At 50.6% G+C, this 15,070-nt stretch overlaps 2 protein-coding genes across 5 annotated transcripts; both read left to right on the top strand.

Annotated features, from left to right (window-relative positions):
- Positions 1–60: 60 nt before the first annotated feature.
- Positions 61–10,762, top strand: ABCF2 (ATP binding cassette subfamily F member 2). Of its 3 annotated transcripts, none has more exons than XR_003256943.1 (14): positions 61–287; positions 2,645–2,857; positions 3,991–4,173; positions 4,507–4,678; positions 4,814–4,909; positions 5,998–6,100; positions 6,188–6,283; positions 6,392–6,511; positions 7,047–7,136; positions 7,403–7,513; positions 7,720–7,782; positions 8,247–8,375; positions 9,173–9,392; positions 10,145–10,762. XR_003256943.1 is itself a non-coding variant. In XM_026087109.1 (14 exons), exons 1-14 carry the CDS (start codon positions 134–136, stop codon positions 10,280–10,282), a joined length of 1,872 nt encoding a protein of 623 aa, XP_025942894.1. In that variant the 5' UTR covers positions 62–133; the 3' UTR covers positions 10,283–10,762. The 3 variants fall into 3 exon arrangements, 2 of the variants coding, with proteins under 2 accessions (XP_025942894.1, XP_025942895.1); XM_026087109.1 differs by having other exon boundaries at positions 62–287; positions 9,189–9,392; XM_026087110.1 differs by lacking the exon at positions 61–287 and adding an exon at positions 1,557–1,688 and having other exon boundaries at positions 9,189–9,392.
- A 102-nt stretch (positions 10,763–10,864) lies between these two features.
- Positions 10,865–14,950, top strand: LOC112976164 (late histone H2B.L4-like). Of its 2 annotated transcripts, XM_026087113.1 has the most exons (3): positions 10,865–11,412; positions 11,694–13,988; positions 14,685–14,950. In XM_026087113.1, exons 2-3 carry the CDS (start codon positions 13,869–13,871, stop codon positions 14,919–14,921), a joined length of 357 nt encoding a protein of 118 aa, XP_025942898.1. In that variant the 5' UTR covers positions 10,865–11,412; positions 11,694–13,868; the 3' UTR covers positions 14,922–14,950. The 2 variants fall into 2 exon arrangements, with proteins under 2 accessions (XP_025942898.1, XP_025942897.1); XM_026087112.1 differs by lacking the exon at positions 10,865–11,412 and having other exon boundaries at positions 13,945–13,988; positions 14,336–14,950.
- The last annotated feature ends 120 nt before the right edge of the window (positions 14,951–15,070 follow it).

Genomic DNA, 15,070 nt, shown 5'->3' with positions numbered 1-15,070 from the left:
GGCCGGGCCCGGGGGCGCCGCGTGCTTCGGGCCGGGCGGCGCATAGGGCTACCGGGGCGCGGAACAACGGGCGGCTCGGCGCGGCGCGGCCTGGCCTAACGGCCCCTATCGTCCCGCAGCCCGCCATCGCGCCATGCCCTCGGATCTGGCCAAGAAGAAGGCAGCCAAGAAGAAGGAGGCGGCCAAGGCCCGGCAGCGGCCCCGCCGGGCCACGGAGGAGAACGGCGATGCTGGGACGGAGCCGCAGGAGGCCCGGCCCCCGGAGGCCAACGGGACGTCGGTGCCAGGTGAGAGGCGACCCCGCCATGCCGGGGCCCGGCCCCGCCGTGGCACGGCTGGGTGTCCGGCTTGCGGCAGCGTGCCCTGCGGAGCTCGGTGCTGCTTGGCACGGTGCGCTTGGCAGAGTGTCTTTGCCTGGGGTCAGCTTGGCAGCCCCGTATGTTCTGGGTTTGGGAGTATCCAGCCACGGCCCATTCACGGGTAGCAATTGTGCACATCTGGTTTTGCCCGCAAATTAGTAAACTGAGACGTTTGTCCCTCATCAGATGAAATTACACGTGGACATGGACTTGTGCTGAACCGGACTAGCTGCAAGGTCTCCCATTAGGGCTACTCTCTCCTTGTAGTCGGTAGGACCCCGTAACAATTTGCGTGGTTGTTTTCCTGGATGACCCAGGTATTCACTGCACCCTCTCTTGAGGCTAGCAGAAAAATGATGGATGGTGCTGATAGGGCCATTTCCCTCTCAAACAGATACTGTCCAGATTTTATGGCATTCGATGCCCTGACCTGGGTCTCTTCTGCTGCGGGAACCACCGTAGTGTCTCGGTTCTTCTTCTCAACTCTTATTGTTGTTAACCTGATACTGCTATGAATCTCTATTCAGCTGATTCTCTGGGACGTATCTGGTTTGCCAAGCCTAGGAACCTGGATAACTTAATGAAAGAAACTTTGTCAACAGAGAAATGTTGATCTTCCTAAAGGAAATAGGCAAGGTAAAGCTTGAAGAGAGAGAGTTTATTTTTTGTTCTTATTTTAGCCTGCCTAGTTACCCCCAAGCTGTTGGGCCCACAAGTTCTCTTCTCAGGCAGCAAAGACTCCAGGCCTATCCCCATTGCATTTTTTTGTTTTTAAGAGGCGCTGAGCGTGCGGGACAGGGCCCCCCCCCGGCACCCGAACCGCGGGGGTCTGAACGGCGAGGCAGGGCTCCGCTCCGGAGCGCCCCGTCCTCTGTAGCCTCCGCGATCTCGGGGAGCCCTGAGCGCGGCGGAGCTCTGCGGAGCCGCCAGCGGTGTCCGCCGGCCGCGGGGGCCGCGCCCGCCCCGCCCCGCCCCGCCCCGCTGCCTCCGCGCGCCCCAGCCAATCGCCACCCGCCTCTCCCCGCTCATTTGCATGCCGCCCTCCTATTGGTAGAGCCTGGGAGGCCGCGGGCCGGACGGGGGCGGGGCTCGCCCCGCACCTTGGGCTCTCGCCGCCGCCCCCGTCTGGCCCCTGCCCGAGCCCGAGCCCGAGCCCGAGCCTGAGCCTGAGCCTGAGGCCGAGCCCGAGCCCGAGCCCGAGCCGGCTTGGGGCAGGCGGGGGGTGCTCCACTTGCCGCTGCTCGGCCTTGGGCTGCCTGCAGCGCTGGTTGGGCGCTGTCGGCTGGAGACCGTTAAACCACGGCACGAGTCGAAAGGCAGGTTAAATGGGTCGGTAAATGCATATTCTTCACTGGCAGTTCCCTGCGAAATAACTGCATGTCACAGATAAAACTTCCGTGCCTCTCTTGTCGCTCATCTGGTTTGCTTGTTTATGCAGTTGCTCTGCTTGCATTGCAAGTTCTTTTAAAGGGGGTCCTGTGTCAGCGTGGTCTACAGTGTCTGCTCCTTCTTGCCTGACGAGTATCTTCCCCCAAGATGATAGTGATTTTACTGCATGACTGATTTTGCCAGGAGTGTAAGGTTTTGACAGCCAGGCTGGTATCACTTTCTGACCTGAACCCTGGCGGTCTGAACACCAAGTCTCTGCTCTGAGAAGCTGGAGCTTGCTAAGATCCCCGATGTCATTTCCCTCTTCAAATGGCAGGGTCTCCCCAAGGAGTGAAAATTGGATTGTAACTCAGGGCTTCAGGACAGAAGAAGATCAGCAAGGCAGGAAAGATCTGCTTAAATTGTAGGAGGAGAGGAAGAGGGAGTCTGCACACAGACAGATTTGCTTCTTGAGAATTGGTAGGGCCTCTTCCAGTGCTGCTTCTCCCCTCCTCTCTTCTTTCCTGTCGCTTCTTTCCTAGCTAAATTCTCCTTGTGCCAGTGCTTTCCTTAAGAAGCTTGCAGGCAACACTGCTTAGCTCCTCCCTCATCCCAGTCCTTCCTGCAGGGAGCGTTGGTCCCACCGTACTCTGGAAACAGGCTGACTGTTCTGGCAGCTCACTTAGTTCTAACGGTCAGACTTTATTTATAGATTAGGTGAAGGTTGCTGTTAGACCGTATATATCCATCTGCTGAGCTGAAAAAGTGTATTAAATACTTTTGGGCCTCCTTTACGTCTCTGTAGAAATGGGGAAAAGGGGTTTGTTTTGAGGGGTCCTGGGCCTGTGAGGATAGGGGCTTGTGGCTTCCCGTGCGACTGTAAATCGGTAACACGTTTGGTCTGTCCCTGCATACAGAGGTGGATGCTCTTACAAAGGAACTGGAGGACTTTGAATTAAAGAAAGCTGCTGCCCGTGCTGTGACAGGAGTGCTGGCCTCCCATCCCAACAGTACCGACGTGCACATCATTAACCTCTCACTGACCTTCCACGGTCAGGAGCTGCTGAGCGATACAAAGCTTGAGCTGAACTCCGGGAGGCGCTACGGCCTGATTGGACTCAATGGGATTGGTAAGCTGTGGGGCACAGTGACGTGGGCTTCTTGGAGCTTGGTGAGGATTCTGTGGTGCCGAAAAGCTGAACAGATGGAGGCGGTAAATGCTAGAAACCAGAGAAAAGGTTGTTAGACATGACGACTGTCCTGGCCACCTCCCCACCCACAAAGAGGGATTGCTAGCAGGGGTATGAGGTTGCGTTCTGGCTTTGAACTATGCATTTAGACTTGTTCCTGTGGAGAGTAGGAAGAAATGCCTGGCATCTGATACCTGTTTGCAGGCTTTTTTTTAGCGGTGTTGTCACGAATGAGTGATGCACTTCACTCGTAAGAGAGAAGCAGCACTATGTTTATTGAGGTAAGATAGCAACTTTTTCAAGTCACTTCACAAGTTTTTGCAAAGTTTGCAAAGTTTCAGCGTGCTATTAATCACTTATCGAGGATCTGTTGCGGGTAAGGAATCTCTCAACCTTGAGGAGTAACCTTGAGAGGCGTCCCTGCTCAAGAGGAGGTTCTGCAGTGCAGCCCGCTGCCGTGCAGGAGAGTGTCTCTAATGCTAATGCTACTAGTGAAAAAACTTGCAGAGTGTGGAGGAGTAGGGAGTGTGTGGTTTGGCCTGAATGGGAAAACAACTTCTTCAGTCCCTGGAGAAGGTGACACTGTTGTACATGGAGAGATGCAGAATATGGGTGTAATTGAAGAAGAGTTAGTAAGAGGGACCAGCTAGTTCAACTTTCAGGGAAATACTTAAGTTCTCTGGTGGTGAGTGCATTGCTTCCTTCTGCATTAGGAGCCTTTGGAGTCTGGGGTTTTATCTTCCTGGTGATAGGTGTTAGACAGCAGGAAGTGTACAACAGAGATAAAACTCCCTGAAGCAGGGCGAGGGCTGAAGTGCAGTAGTTTTCAAAGAGCTTCTTCATGTCTCAGTCCTGTCCTTGGGGTGGTGATCTTGAGCTGGGAGGGCAGCCTATTGCAGCAAGGCAGTAGGCTCTAGTTCTTCTGGCTTCTTTGCCAGTTCTTCTGGCTTCTGGTTTTCTCGGGTTGGAGAGGGAAGGAATCGATGGGACCTGACTATATCTCATGCATTGCTCTGTTACCTTGAATCTCATTGAATCCAGTGAATAATTGTGGAGTGTCTGTCTGCACACAGGGAAATCCATGCTCTTGTCAGCTATTGGGAAACGAGAAGTCCCCATCCCAGAGCACATTGACATCTACCACCTGACCCGAGAGATGCCTCCCAGTGACAAGACCCCTCTACAATGTGTGATGGAGGTGGATACGGAGAGGGCCATGTTAGAACGAGAAGCAGAGCGTCTGGCTCATGAAGATGGTAAAGCTTCTCAAAGTCCCTGTGGGCAAGGGACATTTCCTCTACTTTCCCTCCCCGCTGAAGAAAAGGCCTCATTTGGGTTCCTTGGCAGAGTTTTAACATGTTACAGTACCTCTTTCTCCCAGCTACCCTGTACTAGTTGAAGAGTCCTGTGGGATTCCACTTCCTCTTTAGATGAGATTATCCCATGCAGCTTCTTAAGGAGTCTCTCAGACTTGGAAGTGGAGGGGGCTGAGTAGTGAAGCAGACAGACTGTGAGCGTTCCCAGCTGTAGGGAGCTGCAGTTGAGAGCCCGTTATTGGTAGAAGTACTGACGGGCTGGCTCTCTTTCAGCGGAATGCGAGAAGCTCATGGAGTTGTATGAACGTCTGGAGGAGCTGGATGCTGACAAGGCAGAAGCACGGGCCTCGCGTATCCTGCATGGCTTGGGGTTCACACCAGCCATGCAGAGGAAGAAGCTGAAGGACTTTAGCGGTGGCTGGCGAATGAGGGTGGCGCTTGCTAGGTGAGTGGTATACTGCCTGCTGCCTCCTGGGAGAATGCCTCTCTGCTCCTGACCCTTTCCAGGAACTCGGAGAAGAGCAGGGAGACTCTGAGTGCCTGCATTTACCCTGCTCTGTCATCTCTTCTCTCTTTGTAGAGCCCTGTTCATTCGGCCATTCATGCTGCTGCTAGACGAGCCCACAAACCACCTTGACTTGGATGCCTGCGTGTGGTTGGAGGAAGAGCTGAAAACGTAAGCATGAAGGAGTTTGCTGGTTCCATGGGTTGTGCTTTCCTGCAGGAGCATCGGGTCAGCAAGCAAGCAAGCGCCACAGGAGTAACTGCCTGTTGGCTGCATAACTGTGTTGCAGTACCAGTGATGCCTTACTGCGCTGGCTACTACGTGTTTCTACAGAAGGGTTTCTGATGCAAGGGTAACAAATTCAAGATAAGCCCCTGTCACCCCTTCAGTGAAGAAAGGAGAAATGCTGGTCTGTACTCACTGGGGAAACTACTTTCTGGAAGCTGGGAGGGGCCCTGGCAGCCCCAGTAGCAGCCCTGCACGCCGTACCAGCGGTGTGAACTTTACAGACCTGGCTGCCTGCTCACCTTTTTGCATATTGTTACTCAGTTTTTGCAGAACTGGAGTATCTGAGTCTGCCAGCTTCATCTGTTCCTAGTATGTCAGGGAGATGTTTTAGTAAACAAAGTTAAAGTATTAATGCTTAAGGCAAAAGGTTCAGAACTAGTTATGAAGCTTAGGTTATCTGGGTTGTGGGTTAAAAGGACTGGACGCAAGCATTTGCGAAAGGCTTTTCATGTGCAGAGGTTATTCCATTAGCTGCATCAGGTGAAACTTTTGCATGCTTGTTTTCTAAATCAGATGTTTTAGGAAAGTAATTTGAACCTCTTTTGGGGAGGCATTAAACAGTCATTTTACAGATTCAGAGTGGAACCATGCATGTTGTATCTAAGAGACAGTAGGCTCTAGCAAGGTGAAAGTAAGCAGCAAAGGTTGGAACTTAGAAGTGTGATACCAGCATGAGTTCTGTATCGGTGGCAGTAGTAATCCACTGCTCTTGACTCTTCATGAAGACTGGGACCCCTAAACATGTGGTGAAGACTGTCGTGGCCCAATGATGAGAGTCCTCTGCTTATTGCAGCTGCGTGTAGCTGCTTTACTCCAGACTTCCCACAGCATCTCCAGGGCTGTTATCTTTGTTCTTAATTTGGCTGTAGGCAAGACAGTTCTAGTGAATGTCAATCCTTTGCCACTGTCAGGACTGCCAAGCAAGAAGCCTTTTTCTAGCGTAGTCTCTAACGGCTTATATGGTGCCACAGGTTCAAGCGGATCCTTGTGCTGATATCCCACTCCCAGGACTTCTTGAACGGTGTCTGCACCAACATCATCCATATGCACAACCGCAAACTGAAGTACTACACAGTGAGTGAATGGCGCCTGGACAACCAGCAAAAACAGAGGAGCTGACCTCTGGGGCACGTCTGATGTTTCTATGGTATCTTTCTCTAGGGAAATTATGATCAGTATGTAAAGACCCGCTTGGAGCTAGAAGAAAATCAAATGAAGCGTTTCCACTGGGAGCAAGATCAGATTGCCCACATGAAGGTATCTGCCTAACTGCATGAACATCTTTCTGACTATACATGTGAGCAACCCTGCGCTTCCTCAACCTTGTCGTTGTGGCTTTCAGGCTAACCTCGTGTTTTGTTGCAGAATTACATTGCACGATTTGGTCATGGCAGTGCCAAGCTGGCCAGGCAAGCCCAGAGCAAGGAGAAGACCCTTCAAAAAATGATGGCTTCTGGCCTAACGGAGAGAGTGGTGAATGATAAGGTAAGATCAGACATGATATTGTGTATAGAGATCAGAATTGTAAACATGGGCTGGATAAGGAAAATGAGCTTTAGCTGACAGCAAGAATGGCTGACAGACCTGGGAGCAAGAATGGGGTGGCCTTTGTAATGCCAGAAGGGTGATTGCAGTGAGGATAGCGTAAGGTTGAAGACTGGAAAGAGGAGTCTTAATCTTCCAGGGAAGAGAAGGAGATTTGTCACACAAATAGGGGCATTTTGCAGACACAGAAATGAATGTTAGAAGATTGGAGAAGATGCTCGGAGCACCCCTTCTTGTTTGAAGAGGATAAGCCCACATATGGATCAAGGGGAGAGAAATATGGGATCATTAGCCAGTAAACAGGCTTGCAAACAACTAATCAGAGTAAATCTGTTGAGTGAGTTGCTGGAGGGCCTCATAAGTTATCAGGCTGGTGCCTTGGTCTGCAGATGACCGTAGTGAGGCACAGTTATACTGGAATAACTGGACTATCTTGTGCTCCAGGGTGTCTAACGGGTGGATATTCTGTTAACAGACTTTGTCATTCTATTTCCCGCCGTGTGGGAAAATCCCCCCTCCTGTCATCATGGTGCAGAATGTCAGCTTCAAATATACCAAGGATGGGGTGAGTATGTGGAGTGTGCAGCAGTGCCTAACACTTGCATGGGTTGTTTACTTTGCATGGGAGATTACTCCTGTCTCTGCCTTGTTTTTGGATGTGAGGCTTTTGACTGAGCTTTCCAACCAGGCTGCAGCATATTACTAGTGGATGAAACTTCTTGGTAGTGTTCGTACTGAGTCTGCTGGGGACAGAGCTTTTCAGGTGCAGCATGGATGTTCTGGGTGGTAGTGGAAAGACGTAATATGTGTCATAATCTTTGTGGTTTGCAGCCATGGATCTATAATAACCTGGAGTTTGGGATTGACCTGGACACCCGCGTAGCTCTTGTTGGACCCAATGGAGCTGGAAAGTCAACACTGCTGAAACTGCTCACAGGAGAGGTATGCTCCTTGCATTGTCTATCCTGTTCTGTACTTTTAGTCTTGGGGTGGTCTTCAGCGAAGCTGCGCTAATTTGCCAAAGCACCCCAATCAGGCCTTGGAAGTTTAAGGTCTTGCTGCAGTACAGGATTTTCTCTCTCACACCAGCTTTTCAGATTGCCTCCTCCAAGATTTCATGGTGAAATACTTTTATCTTCCCCTTCCAGCTGCTGCCCACAGATGGGATGATTCGCAAGCACTCACACGTGAAGATTGGCAGATACCACCAGGTACTCCGTGCAGCAGACACCAGGCACATGAAATACTGAGGAAAAAGCTGCCAGGAATGAGGAACCTTGCCCTTCCATTTCTGCGTCTGCCTAAGCTTCTCCCACTGCTGTCATTCTGTTGCTGGAGTCAAGGGAAACAACTGTTCTGTTGGCTGAATGGGCTCTAGTCAATGTTCCTCCCCTGAAAAGAGGCTTGCTGTGGTCCTTTCTGTTTAGCTTCTCACCTTCTGTGGGAGAGAGAGTACCTTGTGATTGGTGGTGAATAAGCTTGCTATTCTGAAGCAGCACCCTGAAATGGAGACTCCTTCCCTAATAGTCCAGCACAGTGAATTCACTGGGGGTGGGGTTGCCATCTCTTGTTTTCTGCTGCTCAGCTGGTATCGGAGAGGTGTAAGTGGGGAGGTGCTCTCAGTCATGAGGTAGGTGGCCTGCATAGCCTGAAGCTGACTTTTCTTCTCTGTCAGCACTTGCAAGAGCAGTTGGACTTAGACCTCTCGCCCCTGGAGTACATGATGAAATGCTACCCAGAGATCAAGGAAAAGGAGGAGATGAGAAAAATCATTGGCAGATACGGTCTGACAGGGAAGCAGCAGGTGAGCACGAGCTGTTGGAGTTTGCTTTTCGCTCATTAGGGAAGCGTAGCTGCCGCATTTTCTGTTGCTCTGCTGGTGTTTGACAGTGTGACACAGTATGCAGCACTGCACGTCACAGCTTCTAAATGCTTTCTTCATTTCCGCATTTAAAACTGGAGAGAGAACAAATCATGGTTTGTAGGAACTTCCCTTGTGTTCCCCCAATGTGTGGGTTGGAATGGGTGACCTCCTCAGAAGCTGGGTAAAGAGGAGACAGGTTGTGGCATAGCGCTAGACCCAAGTCTATTTCAATTGTAACTTGAACTAGTTTGCTTATCTCTCTTTCTGAGATGAATACCAGGCAGAAATGCTAGAACAGATTCCTAACTGGGAGAGGGGACTACCTGGTTCAGACAAGAGGACAGGTTCTCCGATGATGCTGTATGTCAAGACATGACGTGCTCCCACACATCACATGTATGACAGGGGTTGTCCTCACCACTGCAGTTCAGCCTTGATTTTTATGTTGTCCTTCTCCATTGGTCACTCCAGAACTTGAAAGTAAGTTTAGGCTTAGTAGTAACGTTGTCCCTTGAAACCTCTTAACACAAGCTGGATCTTGTTACGGACACTTCTTCAGAAGACCCTGGAATTCCTTTGTTCTGCTGGTGAAGGAAGTTTAATCTAGGTATAAACCTGATGCAGTTGTCCCCTTGCGTCATGTACCTGCTGCAAACAGGTTGAGATCTGAGTATTTTGTGGTCAGTGCTGTAATGTAGGGACTGGTGCTATGAGTATACCTGCAAAGCTGTGAACAGTGTCTGTGTTTGTCAGGTGAGCCCCATTCGGAACCTCTCTGATGGGCAAAAGTGTCGCGTGTGCTTTGCGTGGCTGGCCTGGCAGAATCCTCACATGCTTTTCCTGGATGAGCCCACCAACCATTTGGACATAGAAACAATAGATGCTCTGGCAGATGCTATCAATGAATTTGAAGGAGGAATGATGCTCGTCAGCCATGACTTCAGGCTCATCCAGCAGGTAAGGAGGGTAGTGAATTTTTGGCAAAGCACCTTTACAGCACCTTTTGAGCAGAGTTGTTGAAATGAGATGTTTTCAACTGATTGGCTCTAACTCATCCCAAAATGATGTGCGAGTGCAAAAGTCGCTGGATATGGTTCCCTTGCCATGTTCGTGCCGAGTGATTATGTAGTCTAGAAAAACCTCAAGCATTTAAAAATAAACTAAAAAGCTAAGAATAAGTCAAATAGAAATCATGACACACTGTGAAGGTCTTAAGTAGACTTTTAAATGGTACTGGATTAGTTCTACCAGAATTTTTTGTCACACAGTCTGCAGAGGTGAGGGAAGTTGTTCTTGGTTCCACATACATGGAAATGTCAGATGCTGGTTTACCAACTGTGACTTCTTCTGCAAGTTCAGATAGAATTTTATTTTTCTGTGCAGCATATCCAAGCAGTTCAGCTCAAGAACTACCTTTTCAATTCCCAATTTAGAAGGAAAGGATTTTTTTCTTAGTCCATGAATTAAAAGGAAATGTTGAGGGGTCAAAGACTGTTGGTTCTAAAATCTTGAAGTACAAAATATTCAGAAAACACCGTGTAAGATAATTTCACTACAGGTATTTTTATTTGACAGTTTAATGCGTGAAAGTTATTAAACTCTTTCCTTACCAGCCTGTAGAGGGTAGGTGTTGATTAATTTTATAACTTTGATAACATTATAAAACGCTGCACTCAAGACCTCTCCTCCCTCCCCTTGCGTGCTTTCAGGTTGCGCAGGAGATCTGGGTCTGTGAGAAGCAGACAATCACAAAGTGGCAAGGGGACATCCTCGCCTACAAGGAACATCTCAAGTCAAAGCTGGTGGACGAGGATCCGCAGCTCACCAAAAAGACCCACAACGTGTGAGCTCCGGAGCAGTCGGTGAGGTGCTCTCTGTGGAGACTGACAGTGGCCAATGTGACTCTCCCGCCTGCCGACTGGAACGGGACTCTGCTGCTATCTCTGTGGCTGTGTTCTAGGATTGCTGCAATACTGCTTCCCCTTGACTTGCCTTGCGCCTCTGTATCTGGACAGATCTCTTCTTTCCTGATCTGGCTACGTTTGGGCAACCGTTTCCACGTTTAGATGATGTCCCATCTAGAGCCAGGCCTTGGAATCTAATGGCCCGGGGTCTTGGCACCGGCAGTTGGGGTGTCTGGATTGCAGTGATGCAGAAGTGGAGACCCCAGCCCAGCTTCTCCCGCCTCCTCCTTCCCAATTTCTGCTTCAGTTTAGATACTTCACCTCAAACTCCTCTGGCCTTGGTTTGTTTTTAACTATTATTTAACAGTGTAATTAACAGATCTGCCTGAGAATCCATCAGTCAATAAAGAGGGAAGAACAGTCTCCTCTTGTTTTGTGAGCTGTACTAGTTATTGGGGCACGGTGGGGCAAATCAGCCAGTGCTGAGCTTTTTGGGTAAGGGTGTAGGGTCCTCTCTTGGGGTGAACGTCCAGTTCTTCAGTACTGCAGTTCTATTGTTATAGGCAGAACTGGTGGAGTAAATGAAGGGGTGAGAACTGAGCTCTGGGGGAAGGGAGCAGTGAGCAGGATTCTTACAGCTGGGGAACCTCTGCTAATTCAAAGAGTGAACCCTGTTTTTTTCCAGCTGGTGACAAAAGGGACCAAGCCGCACTTGCTTTTTTTTTTTTTTTTAACAGATACAGCTCTAAATGCTTCTGAGGATTCAAAGTTAGAAATAGAAAGTAGACCTATAAAATATCAATGTCTTCTCTGCAACAGGACAGCTTATGTGTATGCTTCTTCCTTCGCCTTGGATTATATGGGTCTAATATTAGACTTTCAATAATTAAGGATTTTTGGACTATAAATTAGTTACTTGATCCTTGCAGGTTTGACTGATCAGGAACAAAGTTATTTTAATATTTATTTTTGTTCTTAATACCAAATTTTTATAGAAGTTGGTGCTTAAACCTCACCTTGTGCCACAGAAGCTTGAAACTTGAATAATTTCTTGAACAAAATATATTTTTCAGGTATTTTTTAAACAATGAAAAGTTACTAAAAAAAAAAAGTTGCAAAACCAAAATATTTGTGATCATGGTTTATCTTTTTAATTACTTCTAACATATGAGAATGGCCACACTGGTCATGCGAAAAGTTCGTGTAGCCCAATAACCTGTTCCAACAGCACATGTTTATAGAAAAGCAGAAGGGCAGGACAAATAGGTAGTTGTACTTACTTGGAGTACTCTCTCAGGTGCCAACCGTTTGTGGCTCTGACTTTTTGAGCAGAATACTTTCCTGTTTTTTCCAGAGGAACCATCCAAGTTGCGAACTGCTGTTACAGAAATCGACAGGACAAATATCACAGCGGAAGTTGTTTCCATGTTCCTGTTCAAAGCAAAAGTGGCTGTTACTGCTTAAGGTGTTAGCTGCCTGCACTAGAGATAACAATTAGTATTCCAGGATTTGTAAAACGGAGTATGCATGCGTGCTTAAGCAGAGACTATTTCAGCCTTGATTTAAACCTGATCTGTGGTGACAGTTCGCTAGACTGCACGGAAGCAGCTACGGCAGGCGTACGTCCCGGGTTACTGACGGCTGTGGGAAAGGCAGCCGCCGGCTGCCTGCAACCTCTTGAAGCAGCTGTGTGTAGAAGCATGAACAAGATGGTAATTCCCCAAATCTGGGAATACAGATTTGACTATACTGTTCAGTGGATGAGCCTCTGTCCTCTCTATATATTGATCACCTGCGCTTAATGCTGAGTGCCCAGTCACTGCTCCCCATCCACCACAGTGCTTCCTTGTAACTAAACATTTTGTCAGAAAAAACATAACCCGCGTGTTTACAGCTGCCCGTGCCAGGCACTGCTGCAGCCGAGGAGAAATGCCATTTATAACAGCTAACAGCTCCTTCACCCTTTGAGATCTGTGTGCTATGAGCAGCGGAAAAGGCAGAGTAGTTCCAGGCACAGATCATTCCCTCTTTGGTTAGTGAACAGCCTCCCCGACCGCAAGGATCTCAGCTATCACAGCTCCACAGATCAGGGGGTGAGCGGGATGCGCACCAGAGGGGGAAGCCCTGGGCTACACCTGATCAGCGCGTGGCCTCTTACAGAACGGAAGCGATGCTGCTGCTGGTTCCTTCCTCCCAGTTTGTCATCCACCAACAGCTCCTGACACTGAGAGACATCACGGAATAGGCTGCTCCCTTTTCCAGAAGAATAGTCCTTACCGCCTGTCTTCTGTGGCCAAGCCTGTTCATCCTCAATAAACACACTGATGTGACCATTCCAGCCTGCTCCACGCGATCACTGGTGTTTCAGTTCTCGGGTGGAAGAAGTGGCCCCTCCACAACACCCGGACCCAGCTTTTCACTGCGGTGTTCATTTGCACTAGGAGTAGGCGCTCGGATGCCTCCCCATGAGGACAGGCCCGGAATAAAGGTAAATCCAAAGAAATGCCGTTGGCTGTAGAAGCGCTGGCAGCGTCACCCACACGGCAGGTCTCCCACGCTGGGTCCTTCAGAAGGTGCGATTTGCTGAGGACGGGCCATGTGGGCGGCACGAGCTGCGCCCCTAAGCAGGGGGCAGCGCACAGCGGCACAGCGCTGCCAGCGTCCCGTCCGCCAGACATCACGTATGACCCCTTCGTGAGGCATCTGCTGCGGCGCCTGCTGAGGGAAGGGCTCCCTTTTCTCTTGTGTCTAGAGTAAAGGGTAGAAAATGTTGCTGTTTTGTTCACTTCTCCACTGCGTTGCTGCAGTTTTGTTTTTTTTTTTCTTAGTTTAGCTTAATTTCTGTATCATAATCACCATCGCTAGTGTGATCACTGGTCTCCAAGACAGGTCAAATACCCACTCAGGGTGCCAGCCTCCCTCTCCCGCTGCCTCCCTCCTGCTGCGTGAAGCGGGTGGGACTCCCAAGCCCAGGCTAGCTGAGTGGGGGGGAGGAATACTGCCTGTCGGGGGGGGGTTATACTGCTTTCATTCGATCCCTGATGGCCCCTCTACTTACTGAGCATCCACCGACCGCACCACCCGTTCCGTACTACAGAAGTGGTCCCACCCGTTCATTTGATTCTGGAAGCAACATCTCCGGCGCTCTGGTTTCCACCCTTCTACTAAAGCAGGAACCCTACGTTCACTAAAACCCTGGATGGACCTGCCCTGGGAATAGCTCTTCTCCGGCACTCCCGTCCTGTGTGAACGGGACACTACCACCCTTACCCATGTCTTTTCCCCATTACCCCGCCACTGTGTGTCAGGTCCGAAAGTCTCACTGAATCAGCTACTTGGAAGCTGCTCCCCAGGCCAGCTGGCCCGTCACTTAGTGCAAAGTGGAAGCATCAGGGCTGCAGATGTGTATCCCTCCTGCTCCTGAAGGGTTGCACCTGTGGCCAGGGAGGGACCTGCTGCCTTTGCTATATAACCAGCCCTATGCCAACTACTGATTGCTCTGTTAGAGCTTGCCCTGGGAGAGGCTAGGATGAGTGCAGAAGCTGGGAAGAAGCGTGGTCATGCTCCCACCTCTGGAGACAAGAAGTCTAAAAGGAAGCCTAAGAGAAAGGAAACCTATTCAGTCTACATCTACAAAGTACTGAAGCAGGTAAGTAACTGCTTCTCTATTGCTAAGAACTGTTTCAAGTGTAAAGTTGTTTTTGCACATCAACACTACAAATGGGAAGGGAGGAAAGCCTACTTTTTAGTGAAATGAAGAAGAGTGGATAGATGGGAGCCCTGGCTGAGCCTCTGGAGAGAGGGAGAAGAAGGGGGGGGGGAGCAGCACACCTTGGAGTGAGGGAGAAGAGGTGGATCTGGGGCCCTCTGGAGCAGGTGGATGCACTCCTGTTCATGGAACAGCCTTCAGGAAATAACCAAATGGAAGTCAGTAGGGCAGGAGCAGCTACTCCTGGCCCAATAAGCTGAGTATTAAAATCCTTCCTATTTCTGGAGGTTATGAGACCCTGCAGTTTATGTAGGGGAGATGAGAAAAGAGCTTGCGGAGGTGACTGAATTCTCTAGGCCTTGGCTGTCGGTATGGGCCTTAAAGCAGGTGGGTGTTTTCACCCCTCACAGCCGGCTTCCCCCAGGGGCTCCTGCCAGGGCAATCCCGAAGGCCTGGTGGCACTGTGGGGGTCCTCTCTGGTCCAACGCAAGCGGCACGTGGCTCGAGCCCCCCGGGTGGCTGCTGGGTCCCCTCAGGCGATGCCGCCCTGCCGACAGGGGAGGAGGCCCGCGTTTCCCGGCCTCGCCGCCCCAGGGCGGTGGGGTACACGAGATGGTGCTCGGTCCCGTCCGGCAGGTGCACCCCGACACCGGCATCTCCTCCAAGGCCATGAGCATCATGAACTCCTTCGTCAACGACATCTTCGAGCGGCTGGCTTCGGAGGCCTCCCGCCTGGCGCAGTACAACCACCGCTCCACCATCACCAGCCGCGAGGTGCAGACGGCCGTGCGGCTCCTGCTGCCCGGCGAGCTGGCCAAGCACGCCGTCTCCGAGGGCACCAAGGCCGTCACCAAGTACACCAGCAGCAAGTGACCCCCCCCGGGCCCAATAAAGCCAAGCCAAGCCGCGCTGCCGCCCGCTCTGTCATGGCGCCGCCATGGGGGGGGTGGGGGGGGCGGGAGCGTTTGCTGTCGCCATGGCGACCGGCGCGGCCAATAGGGACGCGCGCGGTTGCCGTGGCG

Source organism: Apteryx rowi, unplaced genomic scaffold (genome assembly GCF_003343035.1).
Source record: "Apteryx rowi isolate R43461 unplaced genomic scaffold, aptRow1 scaffold_701, whole genome shotgun sequence".
Lineage (NCBI taxonomy): Eukaryota > Metazoa > Chordata > Aves > Apterygiformes > Apterygidae > Apteryx > Apteryx rowi.
This window is presented reverse-complemented; position numbering and strand designations above follow the sequence as displayed.

Excerpts from the sequence above, each read along its gene's own strand:
- ABCF2 (XM_026087109.1), top strand. The coding sequence starts at position 134 with ATGCCCTCGGATCTGGCCAAGAAGAAGGCAGCCAAGAAGAAGGAGGCG. Across the intron at positions 7,137-7,402 it reads TCAAATATACCAAGGATGGG|CCATGGATCTATAATAACCT; the intron begins GTGAGTATGTGG and ends TGTGGTTTGCAG. Across the intron at positions 7,514-7,719 it reads TGAAACTGCTCACAGGAGAG|CTGCTGCCCACAGATGGGAT; the intron begins GTATGCTCCTTG and ends TTCCCCTTCCAG.
- LOC112976164 (XM_026087112.1), top strand. The coding sequence starts at position 14,367 with ATGAGAAAAGAGCTTGCGGAGGTGACTGAATTCTCTAGGCCTTGGCTG.